This window comes from Lipotes vexillifer, unplaced genomic scaffold (genome assembly GCF_000442215.2).
Source record: "Lipotes vexillifer unplaced genomic scaffold, Lipotes_vexillifer_v1.1 scaffold629, whole genome shotgun sequence".
In the NCBI taxonomy this organism is placed as follows: domain Eukaryota; kingdom Metazoa; phylum Chordata; class Mammalia; order Artiodactyla; family Lipotidae; genus Lipotes; species Lipotes vexillifer.
This window is the reverse complement of record NW_006774188.1, coordinates 875,328-890,609: the sequence shown is the minus strand read 5'-3', so window position 1 is coordinate 890,609 and position 15,282 is coordinate 875,328. Positions and strand designations below refer to the sequence as shown.

Below are 15,282 nucleotides of genomic sequence, written 5' to 3'. Positions count from 1 at the left end.
TAATAGGAACATACATATCAATAGTAACCTTGAATGTAAATGGATTAAGTGCCCCAACCAAAAGACACAGACTGGCTGAATGCAAAAAAAACAAGACCCCTATATGTGCTGTCTACAGGAGACTCACTTCAGACCTACGGACATATACAGACTGGAAGTGAGGGTATGGAAAAAGTATTCCATGCAAATGGAAATCAAAAAAAAAAGCTGGGGGCTTCCATGGTGGCACAGTGGTTGAGAGTCCACCTGCCGATGCAGGGGACACGGGTTCGTGCCCCAGTCCGGGAAGATTCCACATGCCGCGGAGCGGCTGGGCCCGTGAGCCATGGCCGCTGAGCCTGCGCGTCCGGAGCCTGTGCTCCGCAACGGGAGAGGCCACAACAGTGAGAGGCCCATGTGCCACAAAAAGAAAAAGAAAAACAAACAAACAAAAAAAACAAAAACAAAAAAAAAGCTGGAGTAGCAATACTAGTATCAAATAAAATAGACTTTAAAATAAAGACTGTTACAAGAGATAAGGAAGGACACTACATAATGATCAAAGGATCAATCCAAGAAGAAGATATGGCAACTGTAAATGTTTATGCACCCAATATAGGAGCACCTCAATACATAAGGCAAATGCTAACAACCATGAAAGGAGAAATTGATAGTAACACAATTATAGTAGGGGACTTTTAACACCCCACTACACCAATGGACAGATCATCCAAATGGAAAATAAATGAGGAAACACAAGCTTTAAATGACACAATAGACCAAATAGATCTAATTGATATTTATAGAACATTCCACCCAAAAGTGGCAGAATACACTTTCTTCTCGAGTGCACATGGAACATTCTCCAGGATAGATCACATCTTGGGTCACAAATCAAGCCTCAGAAAATTTAAGAAAATTGAAATTGTATCAAGCATCTTTTCTGACCACAGTGCTATGAGATTGGAAATCAATTACAGCAAAAAAAACTGTAAAAAACACAAATACATGGAGGCTAAACAGTGCACTACTAAATAACCAAGAGATCACTGAAGAAATCAAAGAAGAAATTTTAAAATACATAGAAACAAATGACAGTGGAAACACAACCACCCAAAACCTATGGGACACAGCAAAAGCAGTTCTAAGAGGGAAATTTATAGCAATACAATCTCACCTCAAGAAACAAGAAAAATCTCAAATAAACAATCTAACCCTACACTTAAAACAACTAGAGAAAAAAGAACAAAGAAAACCCAAAGTCAGTAGAAGGAAAGAAATCATAAAGATCAGAGCAGAAATAAATGAAATAGAAATGAAGAAAACAATAGCAAGGTCAGTAAAACTAAAAGCTGGTCCTTTGAGAAGGTAAACAAAATTGATAAGCCCTTAGCCAGATTCATCAAGAAAAAAGGGAGAGAAACTAGCACACCATTGTAAAGCAGTTGTACTCCAATAAAGATGTTTAAAAAAAAAATGGAGAGGATGCAAATCAATAAAATTAGAAATGAAAAAGGAACAATGACAACTGACACTGCAGAAATACAGAGGATTATAAGAAACTACTACAAACAACTATATGCCAATAAAATTGACATCCATGAAGAAATGGACAAATTCTTGGAAAGGTACAATTTTCCAAGACCAAACCAGGAAGAAATAGAAAATATAAACAGACCTATCACAAGCACTGAAATTGAAACCATAATTAAAAATCATCCAACAAACAAAAGTCCAGGACCAGATGGCTTCACAGGCAAATTCTACCAAACATTTATAGAAGAGCTAACACCAATCCTTCTCAAACTCTTCCAAAAAATTGCAGAGGGAGAAACACTCCCAAATTCATTCTATGAAGCCACCGTCACCCTGATACTAAAACCAGAAAAAGATATCACAAAAAAAGAAAATTATAGAACAATATCACTGATGAACATAGATGCAAAAATCGTGAACAAAATACTAGCAAACAGAATCCATCAGCACATTAAAAGAATCATACACCATGATCAAGCGGGCTTTATCCCAGGGATGCAAGGATTCTTCAATATACACAAATCAATCAATGTGATACACCACATTAACAAATTAAGGAATAAAAACCATACGATCATCTCAATAGATGCAGTAAAAGCTTTTGACAAAATTCAACACCCATTTATGATAAAAGCACTCCAGAAAATGGGCATAGAGGAAACCTACCTCAACATAATAAAGGCCATATGTGACAAACCCACAGCAAGCAACATACTCAATTGTGAAAAACTGAAAGCGTTTCCATTAATATCAGGTACAAGACAAGGATGTCCACTCTCACCACTTTTATTCAACAGAGTTTTGGAAGTCATAGCCACAGCAGTCAGAGAAGAAAAAGCAGTAAAAGGAATACAAATTGGAAAAAAAGAAGTAAAATTGTCAGTGTTTGCCAATGATAGACATTCCAAAAGATGCCACCAGAAAACTACAAGAACTAATGAGTAAATTTGGTAAGGTTACAGGATACAAAATTAATGCACAGAAATCTCTGGCATTCCTATACACCAACAACGAAAAATCAGAAAGAAATTAAGAAAACACTCCCATTTACCATTGCAACAAAAAGAATAAAATACCTAGGAATAAACCTGCCTAAGGAGGCGAAAGACTTGTACTCAAAACTATAAACACTGATGAAAGAAATCAAAGATGACATAAACAGGTGGAGAAATATAATATGTTCTTGGATTGGAAGAATCAATACTGTGAAAATGACTATACTACCGAAAGCAATCTACAGGTTCAATGCAATCCCTATCAAACTACCAATGGCATTCTTCACAGTTTTAGAACAAAAAATTTTACAATTCGTGTGGAAACACAAAAGACCCCGAATAGCCAAAGGAATCTTGAGAAAGAAAAATGCAGTTGGAGGAATCAGGCTCCCTGACTTCAAACTATACCACAGAGCTACAGTAATCAAGACACTATGGTACTGGCACAAAAACAGAAATATAGATCAATGGTACAGAATAGAATGCTCAGAAAGAAACCCATGCACATATGGACACCTAATTTATGACAAAAGAGACAAGAACATACAGTGGAGAAAAGACAGCCTCCTCAATAAGTGGGAAAACTGGACAGCTACATGTAAAAGAATTAAATTAGAACACTATCTAACACCATACACAAAAATAAACTCCAAATGGATTAAAGACTTAAATGTAAGACCAGACACTATAAAACTCTTAGTGGAAAACGTAGGAAAAACACTCTTTGACATAAACCACAGCAAGATCTTTTTAGACCCACCTCCTAGAGTAACAGAAATAAACACAAAAATAAACAAATGGGACTTAATTAAACTTAAAACCTTTTGCATAGCAAAGGAAACCATAAACAAGAGAAAAAGGCAACCCTCAGAATGGGAGAAAATATTTGCAAATGAAACAACAGACAAAGGATTAATCTCCAAAATATTCAAACAGCTCATGGAGCTCAATATCAAAAAAACAAACAATCCAGTTAAAAAATGGGTAGAAAGGTCTTCCCTGGTGGCGCAGTGGTTGAGAGTCCGCCTGCCGATGCAGGGGACACGGGTTCGTGCCCGGGTCTGGGAAGATCCCACAGGCCGCGGAGCAGCTAGGCCCGTGAGCCATGGCCACTGAGCCTGCGCGTCCGGAGCCTGTGCTCCGCAATGGGAGAGGCCACGACAGTGAGAGGCCCGCGTACCGCAAAAAAAAAAAAAAAAAAAAAAATTGGACAGAAGAACTAAATAGACTTTTCACCAAGGAAGACATACAGGTGGCGAAGAGACACGTGAAAAGATGCTCAACATCACTAATTATTAGAGAAATGCAAATCAAAACTACAATGAGGTATCACCTCATGCCAGTCAGAATGGCCATTATCAAAAAATCTAGGAACAGTAAATGCTGGAAAGGGTGTGGTGAAAAGAGAACCCCCCTGCCCTGTTGGTGGGAATGTAAATTGATACAACCACTATGGAAAACAGTATGGAGGTTCCTTAAAAAGCTAAAAATAGAACTACCTTATGACCCAGCAATCCCACTACTGGGCATATACCCTTTCAAAACCATAATTCAAAAAGAGACATGTACCACAATATTCACTGCAGCACTATTTACAATAGCCAGGACATGGAACCAATCTAAATTTCCATTGACAGATGAATGGGTAAAGAAGATGTGCGTATATACAATGGAATATTACTCAGCCATAAAAGGAAACGAAATTGAGTTATTTGTAGTGAGGTGGATGGACCTAGGGTCTGTCATACGGAGTTTAGTAAGTCAGAAAGAGAAAAACAAATACCGTATGTTAACACATATATATGGAATCTAAAAAAAAAAAAAAATGGTACCAACGAACCTAGTTGCAGGGCAGCAATAGAGGTAGACATAGAAAATGGACTTGAGAACATGGGGTGGGAGGGCAAAGCTGAGACGAAGTGAGAGTAGCATAGACATATATACACTACCAAATGTAAAATAGTTGGCTGGTGGGGAGAAGCAGCGTAGCACAGGGAGATCGGCTCGATGCTTTGCGATGACCTAGAGGGGTGGGATAGGGAGGATGGGGGGGGGCTCAAGAGGGAGGGGATACGGGGCCATGTGTACGCATATGGCTGATTCGCTTTGTTGTACAGTAGAAATTAGCACAGTATTGTGAAGCAGTTATACTTCAATAAAGATATATTTTTAAAAACTATTATAAGTTTAAGTAAATATTTCTTTGAACACAATAATCTTCTCAGTAGGACGCATATTTCCATATGTTTGTTAGTTTTGTTTTATATTGGGTTGACCAAAATGTTAGTTCGTTTTTTTTCCGTAAGTTGGCTCTAGGAGGGCTTAGTTGTCTTTAACTTCATTTGAAACAATTTTGTTAGATTGTATTGTGACAGCTGTCATTATCAGCATGCATTTAAAAAAAGACTTACCAAAATTAATGAATTTTTGTGTAGCCATTTTAATATTGAAGATGGAAGAAAACAACATTTTTGGCATATTAGGCTTTTTTTATTTCAAGAAAGGTAAAAACGCAACTGAGACCCAAAAACAGATTTGTGCAGTGTATGAAGAAGGTGCTATGACTGATGGAACGTGTCAAAAGTGGTTTGAGAAGTTTTGCGCTGGAGATTTCTCACTGGACAATGCTCCAAGGTTGGGTAGACCACTTGAACTTGATAGCAATCAAATCGAGACTTTCATTGAGAACAATCAACATTATACCATGTGGGAGATAGCCGACATACTCAAAATATCCAAATCAAGCATTGAAAATCATTTGCACAAGCTTGGTTATGTTAATCGCTTTGGTGTTTGGGTTCCACGTAAATTAAGCAAATAAAACTTCTTGACCGTATTTCCTCACGCAATTCTCTACTTAAACGTAGCAAAAACATTTCATTTTTAAAACAAATTGTGACAGGCTATGAAAAGTGGATATTGTCCAATAATGTGTAATGGAAGAGATGGTGGGGCAAGCGAAATGAACCACCACCAACCACACCAAAGGCCGGTCTTCATCCGAAGAAAGTGATGTTGTGTATATGGTGGGAGTCCTCTATTATGAGCTTTTCCCGGAAAACCTAATGATTAATTCCAACAAGTACTGCTCCCAGTTAGACCCACTGAAAGCAGCACTCGACAAAAAGCGTCCAGAATTAGTCAACAGAAAATGCATAATCTTCCATCAGGATAACGCAAGACCACATGTTTCTTTGATGGCCAGGCAAAAACTGTCACGGCTTGGCTGGGAGGTTCTGATTCATCTGCCGTATTCACCAGACATTGCACCTTCAGATTTCCATTTATTTCGGTCTTTACAAAATTCTCTTAATGAAAAATATTTCAATTCTCTGGAAGACTGTAAAAGGCACCTGGAACAGTTCTTTGCTCAGAAAGTTTTGGGACGAAGGAATTATGAAGTTGCCTGAATAATGGCAGAAGATTGTGGAACAAAACAGTGAATATGTAGTTCAATAAAGTTCTTGGTGAAAATGAAAAGTATGTCTTTTATTTTTACTTAAAAACCAAAGGAACTTTTTGGCCAACCCAGTAGTTTACCTAAATTGAATGGAGCTAGTACAGTCACAGATTATCTTTGTGACTGTTAGTATTCATTTGTAAGGTAGTCATCAGGATATGTTTGTGGCCGGGAAATAGCTTTTGCTTTATAGGAAAAACTGTATCCAAATTTTGGATATTTTCTCTGTCCAAAACCCCAACTTCCTTTTGTTATAACCTTCTTTCTTTTTAAAAATTATTCTTTCCTTCCTTTCCTACTTCTTTGTAAATGGATTTATGGACCACTCAATGAAAACTGGCTGCTAGGCTATAACCCATCTGGCTTTCAGAGACAAAAGTGCATACTTTTTTTCCCCAATTTTTTTCTCTTCTATCAGATTTCTATGCTGAGCTCAGAATCAAGAAGAGGGCTGGGGTGTGGGGGAGAACCTTTCATGGTGCTTTTTCCTGTCTGAGTCAGTTCTTTAGTGGCCCAGGACTGTTAGAAGTGCTTTGGGGTTTTAACTTGCAAAATAGGAGAAGTCAGAGACAACTATTCTTAAATTTCGTGAAGCTTTCATTTTCAAGCTTCTTGTCAGTCACTGGTGTCAACATCAAAAAATAGTTGAAATTTTTTTTTGAAGGAAACAACTATTTGCTTACCAGATTTATTTTGGAAATGTATGCCTTCTAAAAATGGGCCTCACCATGCCAGCCCATGGGAGGCCTGCATAAGAGCCCCTGAGCTATACATGTGAGTGCATCCTCAGCCTGTGCATCCTCAGCCTGTGCCTCCAGCTGCCAGTGGCTCTGTGTGTGTGTCCCTGGTGCTGTCCATCAAGCATGGCTTATCCACTTTTGATCTGAACGTGAGAGTACTGCATCACCTAGATCAATGGTTTTCAAACTTATGTTAGCTACAGTCTTTTGTTAAATGGAATCTTATATGGTCACATAGTCATCCTACATGTGGTGAGGGATACAATAGAACTAGACATGTTAATGTTATATATTAATTCTATTTACGTAAAAGGAGCAGCTATTAATTATTAGAGAAATGCAAATCAAAACTACAATGAGGTATTGCCTCACACCAGTCAGAATGGCCATCATTAAAAAGCCTACAAATAATAAATGCTGGAGAGGGTGTGGAGAAAAAGGGACCCAGCTACACTGTTGGTAGGAATGTAAGTTGGTGCAGCCACTGTGGAGAACAGTATGGAAGTTCCTTAAAAAAACTAAAAATAAGAGTTACCATATAATCCTGCAATCCCACTTCTGGGCGTATATCTAGAGAAAACTTTAATTCAGAAAGATACATGTGCTCCAGTGTTCATTGCAGCACTGTTTACAATAGCAAAGACATGGAAGCAACCTAAATGTTCATCAACAGATGAATGGATAAAGAAGATGTTGTGTGTGTGTGTGTGTGTGTGTGTGTGTGTGTGTGTAATGGAATACTATTCAGCCATAAAAGGGAATGAAATAATGCCATTTGCAGCAACATGGATGGACCAAGAGATGATTATACTAAGTGAAGTAAGCCAGACAAAAACAAATATCATGTTATCACTTATTTGTGAAATCTAAAAATATTATACAAATAAACTTATTTACAGAACAGAAATAGACTCACAGACATAGAAAACAAACTTATAGTTAGCAAAAGGGATAGTGGCAGAGGGGAATAAATTGGGAGTTTGGGGTTAACATATACACAGTACTGTATATAAAATAGGTAAACAACAAGAACCTACTGTATAGCACAGGGAACTATACTCAGTATCTTGTAATAACCTATAATGGAAAAGAATCTGAAATAGAATATATATATATATATATATATATATATATATATATATATTCTTAGCTGTATACTTGAAACTAACACAACATTGTAAATTATACTTCAATTTTTAAAAAGAGCAGCTATCATCTATATCATTTTATTCTTGTGTGTAGAAGGTAACAATACTGTTTTTCTCATATTTACACAACTAAGTTAGCCCTTCTTTATTGGTGAAGTAGCTGACTATTTCTACTATGTGACCGTGGGTGGGTCTTGAGTGGGAAGAAGCCACTTGGCACATAGAAGGTGCTCAGTGAACACTTGTGGAGAACACACACATACACATACACACACACACACACACACACACCTCTGCTAATGTGCCAGAGAATTAAAATACTCCTCCTTTGAGACATTTCTTTCAGTTAATTTATTTTATATCCAGAAAGCCCCTGTGATAACATGCAAATAGTTTAGTGAGGGACCAATATTAACCCATTAGCATCAAAGTTTGGATTATTTATCTAGCAATCTGGATTATTTATCAGTCACTTTGTGACAGAGAGTTTATAAATATGAAAGGACCTAGAGACTCAAAGGGCAGAACAGGAGGTGCCACTTTGAATCTTCCTTCCCAACTTTTAGCTTTGTTTGAAGGATTTGCTATTCATTCATACCTCAAGTGTTTATTCAGTACCTACTGTTAGTATAAGGAAAGCATTGCCCTAAAAGTAGCAAAGGATACACAGATTAATAAGATACAGGTTCTGCCTTCAAGGAGTTTATGATAGACTAGCATAGGTAAGGCAAATATTTAAATGTCTATAACATTAGATAGAAAGTGGTAGGTGCCATAAGAAAGATATAAACAAGGTACAAAATTATCTTAAAGACAGGAAAGATTTTTCCAGGCTGGGGGAAATTGGTATGCAATTTCCAATTTAAAAAAATATCAATCTCTATAGTTAGAGAACCATCCATTTGTTTACTGTCCTCCTGCCCTTATTTTTTTATTCACTTACATGTCTTTCTGCTGAGCTGAAACATTCTTCATGGCAGGGTGTATCTTGCTCTTTGTATACCAAGGGTGTATCTGTGCCTGGCTCATAAAATGCACTCAATAAATATTTGTTGAATGGATGTGTGTGTCACTGATAATCAAACTTGCATTCTAATAAAGTGCAATTTTCTCCTCAGAAACCAAACATTTTAAAAGCACAGCTTTTATAAGATTGTACACAATTTTCACCACAAAGAAAGTAAAGAATATCTTAGAAAAGATCAGATCTGAGATCTATAAACCCGAATAAAAGGGTCTATAGAAACACCTATCTATCATTCTCTTCAGTTACACTGGTTGTGACAATATGTATTTATTGATATTTAATGACGTGGCAGGGACTGTAGTGAAAGTGAGTTATGAATAAATTTATGTTTCAATTATAGGTAAATGATAAATCATACATAATCCTGCTTTAAGTGTTCACCTTAAAGTAGAAAAAATTTTTCATATTTAGCACTAAATAATTTCTAAGGTCCCTCAAGCTTTGAAAATTTTGTAATTTTTTGATTACCCATGGGTGAGAAATAAGTATAAGCATATTGTTTGTCTTTTTCTTTGACTACTTACGACAATGTCATTTGTCTTAGAATGAAAACTCTTTGGGACAGTTCCTGTAAGTCAGTTCAGTGAATATGTCTGAAGCAGCTGCTGGGGTTTGGGTAGGAGGACTAAATTTAATAAATTGCAGTGACCAGGAACTTACAGACTGCAGGGGGATACATACAATCATTATAAAGTGGAAAAAAGAAATAGGAGCTTATATGTCTCACATATAAGAAGTCTGGAGGCAGGCAGTCCAGGGCTTGTACAGCAGCTCAGTATTGTCATCAGAGACTCTGCCTCTTTTTATTCTCGTGTTTCCAATACTTATGTGTGGGTTTCTATCCTCATGGTTGAAAAATGGCTATGGCACCTCCCAGTATCTAGCCGTGCTCTCCTCTTAAAGCTTTATCTCTTTATCTTTTTATTTGTAGTAGGAAGCCTGCCCCAGGGACTTCTTCCTACAACTCACTGGCCAGAACTATATCATATGGCCAGTCTTAGCTGAAAGGTGGCTACGGAAGAAGGGAATTGTGGATATCAGTTACAATAGCCAAGCAGCAGTGTTTGCAGTTACTCCTTTTATGTTTACCCTTTGGGCCAAGTTGTTTATGCATGGGCCAAGTTGTTTATTGTGCTCTAAGAATTTCCTTTTTGTCATTAAATGATTCACTTACTAAGTCAATAACTATTTATTTTTTATTGCCTAATATGTGCCAGTTACTGTTCTAGGTTTTGGGGATGACAACAGTGAATAAAAACAACAAAGTTGCTGCTGTCATGGAGCTTACATTCTACTAAGAAGGTTATAAACAAATAAGTATAAATATATATTATAGGTATATAAATATCAATATATATGTGTATATGTGTGTGTGTATATATATATATATTTTTTTATATATATATTTTTTTTTTTTTTTTCCCATGAAGAAAAGTAAAGTAGGGTAAGGAGAATAGAGAGTGATGGTAGGTAATATTCTATGTAGGATGTTTAACAAAGGCCTCTGATTAGGTGATCCTTTAGCAAAGACATGAAAGAAATGAGGGATGAATGGAACCATAATATCTGGGGAAGAATGGTCCAAGTAGAGGAAATGGCAAGTATGAAGACCCTAAAGAAAGATATATTTGGCATTCTCAGTCAAGGAACCAGTTTGGCTAGAGCACATTGAATAAGGGTGAAATGATAGGAGAAGAGAACATTGTAGGCTATAATATGTTGGGCTTTGAGGGCCATAGCAAAGATTTTACTCTGAGTGAAATGGAAAGTCATGGAGAGTTGTGAGCAGAGATTAGCACAATTCAACTTACAGTTTAAAAGGAGCGTTGTAACTACTGTGTGGAGAATAAACTGTAATGGGACAAGGATAGAAGGAAGGAGACAAGTTAGGACACTATTCAATTTCCCAGGAAATAAATGATGGTTCCAATTATTGTAATAATTGAAGAGATGGTGAGTAATGATCAGATTCTAGAGACATTTTAATGGTAGTTTAGATATGGTTCTGACAAAACTAGAAGAATCAAAGATGTCACCAAGGTTTTGGATTAATAACTGAGTGAGTAGAGTTTGTATTTACTGAGATGGGAATTGCAAGAGAATAAGACATCGTGCAGGTAGGTTAGGAGGGTGGGGAATCAAGAGTTTGATTTTGAACATGTTAAGTTTGAATTGCCTGTTGCACATTCAAGTGCATATTTGATGATTTATAAGCTTGTAGATATACGCTGTTATCCACCAGCTATTTGGATGACATATAAGTCTAGAGGTGAAGGTAGAGGTTGGGGTTGGAGATATAAAATTAGGGGGTTTAGTGTATGGGTGGTATTAATGCCAGGGGACTAGATAAGGTTACATGGGGAGTGAGTAAATAATAATATTTTTCTATGTTTTTAGAAGAAAGAAAATTTCCTATGAAATTCTGAATAAATTCAAGTTTGTATATTTCACTTCACTAACTAGCTCATTAAGTGTTCAAACTTCAGTATAGTAGTTAAGGACATGGACTCTAAAGCCTGGCTACCTAGGTTTGAATCCTGGCTCTTCAGTTTCTAGCTTTGCGATTTAGGCCAAGATATGTAAACCTCTTTTTCCTCATCTGTAATAAAGGATAATAATGATGGCTCCCTTTAGGTTGTTGTGAAGATTAATTAGAATAGTGCCATGGCACATAGTTAAGCACTCAAAAAGGATTAGCCAATATCATCATTAAATTTCACCAACTTTTGATACATGATGTAACATTACTAACTTGATATAATGTTCCACCAAAGCAGGCTATATTTTGGAAGCTGGAAAAAGTTTCTTACCTTGTAATCTTCATTTCTGGACACATGAAATTGAGAATTGTTGATATTTATAAGCCTTTCCCACTTTTTAATCAGTGTTTCAGCATCATATTCTTAGTTAATTATCTTCCTGTTTAGGTCACAGTGCTGTTGATATCACCAAGGTGGCTAGAAGACACCGCATGTCTCCTTTTCCTCTAACATCTATGGACAAAGCCTTTATCACAGTCCTGGAGATGACTCCGGTGCTTGGGACAGAAATCATCAACTACCGAGGTACTGTTATATTTGCCCATTGCCTTTTATTTTCATTTTTTTCCAAATAAGATTCATCTAACACTAATACACAGTTTTCCTGAAAGAGAAATGTTATTAATCATTACTGCAATTATCATCATCTTGCTTTTTGCTTCTTATTTCTACTCAACTCTAAGATCAATCTTAATGGTATACAGAGTAAAATACCCATAAAGCTTCCTTTACATAAAGAAAAAAAAAAAAAAAAAGGAAAAAGTCAACAGTGTTTCTCCTGTTCATCAAAATACCAGTACTCTAAAGAAAGGGCTCTCAGCCCTGAGTGAGAAAAACAGTTGACTGTGAGTCTGCCTTATGTCCTTTCTGACAGAAATGGGAGATAACTAATGTGTCTCGCAATTATTTTCATTTGTGGAAATCATGTTTTTAAATGTAAATACTACGTTAATTTATCTATGGATCACTGAGCAACCAGTCTGATCTCAGTTTTTCTGCTTCATATATCTTCTCATTTTCTGCTCTTAGTTTAGTAGTACATTGAGACCAGCTTGTGGAAAGATAATGGAAGGGTAGTTTTCCCCAGTGTTTTCAGTTTTTAATCAACTACTTCCCTTTCTAAAAATTCAGTTCAGGTGCAATCTGAATAAAATGTAGTTTCTTAATTGTTTTTGTTATACAGATAAAAACAATACAAAAGGATTGCTTTTACAAATAAAGGACTTTATTCACAGATCATAAAACATTCAAATTTCAATGAACATTAGAGAGCATCTATACAGACACCGTAATTTTTCTACAAGAAATCTCAAACTCAGAACAGCAGAAAAGGAATAGGATTAAGGCTCAAGACTTAACATTTTTGGGAATTCCTTTGCAGTCCAGTGGTTAGGGCTTGGTGCTTTCATGGCGGTGGCCCGGCTTCAATCCCTGCTCCGAGAGCTAATATCCCGCAAGATGCGTGGCACGGCCAAAAAAGAAAAAAAAAAAGACTTAACATTCTTACTTTTACTACATGATAGTGCTCTTCTTCCAGTGTTAAAATATAAAAAACAATAGTAGATAAAGTAACAAATTATGTGAAAATTAAAAGGCCTAAAATTAGTGAAATATTAAATGCCAAATTCTAGCTCTTTGATCCCTGACCCGACTTAGACAAAAATTATTTTTACATAACTTACACCTATCCTACATCTTTGACTTACATTCTTTTAGATATGTTATCATTAGGTTTAAACCTTTTCTTTTGTTTTTGTTTTATTCCTCATTAAAGGAAATAAAGGTAATAAAACTGACGAGTGGGGAGTTAGGAATTAACTACATAATTTCAGAAATCAATTTTAATGAAATAGGTTTCTTTCTATTATTAAGTACAGATATTTAGATATTTTTATGTCAAGCAACACTAAGACATCTTCAGAAAATATGAATATAAAATTAAGTTGAAAAAATTTACATGTTATAAAAATAAGTTAACCATCCCTGGCCTCTTGTAATATCAGGGTAGTTTCTCTTAACATCAGTCCTTAGAAAAATCTCACTGTGATGCCAAGTCACATTTAGACAGAAATTCCAGTCCTTTTAAGGAAAAAACAGAACTGGAAATGGCCATTTCTATTTCTCCTCTAGAAAAAAAACAATACTGTCAGGTGGATTCTTTTTTCCTTTCATGTGCTTGTTTCCCCTTCATTTGTTCATCAAATCAGTTGTCACTCATAAGTAAGCAAACTCTTCATGGATGGTTAACTTCTTGTCAAGTGTTTCCATGCATGATGATGAAAAATAATAGTTAGGTTTGCATTCAACCTTTGAGTTCGATCAAACGCGATTTGTAATGCAAAAGAGCATTATAATTAAACCTCCTAGGCACTTTAATTAGTTGTTTAGAAAACAACACCATATATAGAAACATAATTCAATTTGTTCAACAATTATCTATTAAAAATCTAAATTCCAGGTACTATGTTAAGTCCAGATAATGCAAAGATGAATAAAATAAAACCCCACCCCATGCATCTCACTGTGTAGTGCAAGAGAGGGACAGATAAACAATGTGGTACATTTTCTCCTTTACTGGCTCTTTTGTAAGCTTGCCTTCCTTTGTCAGTTCCTTGAATATGAACTTTCTTTAGGGTGTTTGTCTCTGACCCTTTTCAGATCTTACACATTCACTTCAGATAACCTCATACATGCCAATTGTTTCAAGTACCAACTATTAAGTGATTTCTAAATCTGTATCTTTGCCCAGACCTTGCCTGAGCTCCAAACTCTTACAACAAATGTATACCTGCTGCTAGTAAATTTAGCATGACCAATATTAAACTTATTTTCTTTACTTCTACAATACTCATTTCTTCTACGTCCTCTTGAATCTGTCCCTTGTTTGCCATCCCCACTGCTATGATTTTAATTTAGGTCTTTATTATTAACTTCCTGGATTATTGTAAAGGCTTCCCTCCCCCAATTAGCATCTTTACATCCATTTTCCAATTTCCTACCAAAGTTATCTGTTCAAAATTTGATATTAACATTCCTGCATACAGCTCTTCAGTAGTATTCCTCATAACCTCCAGATAAAATTCAAACTCCTTGATATGTCATATAAGGCCCTTTATAATTGGCCACTATGTATTCTTTTTTTTCCTGACTTTATTGAGGCATAATTAATAAATTTAAATTGTGTATATTTAGGGTATACAGCATGATGACTTAATATACATATACATTGTGAAATAATTACCATAATCAAGCTAATTAATACATCTATCACTTTATAGTTACTCTGTGTATGTGTATGTATGGTGAAAATACTTCAGATTTACTCTTTTAGCAGATTTCAAGTATACAATACAGCATTGTTAACTACAGTCACCATGCTGTACTTTAGATACCCAGAATTTATTCATCTTATAAATGAAAGTTTGTACCCTTTGACCAACATCTCCCCATTTTGCCAGTACATGTTTTTTAAGATTAAGCTTAAGAAGCTCTCCTCCATGAAGACATTTCTGGTGTCCACTCCTCCGTTTCCCTAGCTGGGTTAAGTATCCTCCCTCCATGTCCCCATAGCACCTTGTTCATTCGTTTTATAATAGCAATGACTGACATATGTGATCACTCTCTCTCATAAATGCCCTAATAAATAACATGGGTATAAAAAGCTGAGTGATCTAAATGTGAATCACTATAAATTGAGTTTTGAGTCAAATGTGGCCTGTAATTCTCTTACTCAAGATAAGCTATTTCTCCCCAGAAAAAAGATTAGAAACTCATTCTCACTATACTTTAAATGTTATCTTTTCCAAGGATGTTTGCATTTTAATGAGCAAACCTTCATAGTTCATTTTGATTTCAAC

General features: G+C 35.9%; 1 protein-coding gene across 3 annotated transcripts in view; it reads left to right on the top strand.

Annotated features, from left to right (window-relative positions):
• The window catches only part of GPHN (gephyrin), a 618,338-nt gene that overhangs the window by 484,599 nt on the left and 118,457 nt on the right, over positions 1–15,282 (top strand). For all 3 annotated transcript variants that reach the window (XM_007449022.1, XM_007449020.1, XM_007449021.1), the window contains one exon: positions 11,813–11,950. In XM_007449022.1, the coding sequence (XP_007449084.1) occupies positions 11,813–11,950 (138 nt within the window). The remainder of the gene's footprint in view (positions 1–11,812; positions 11,951–15,282) is intronic.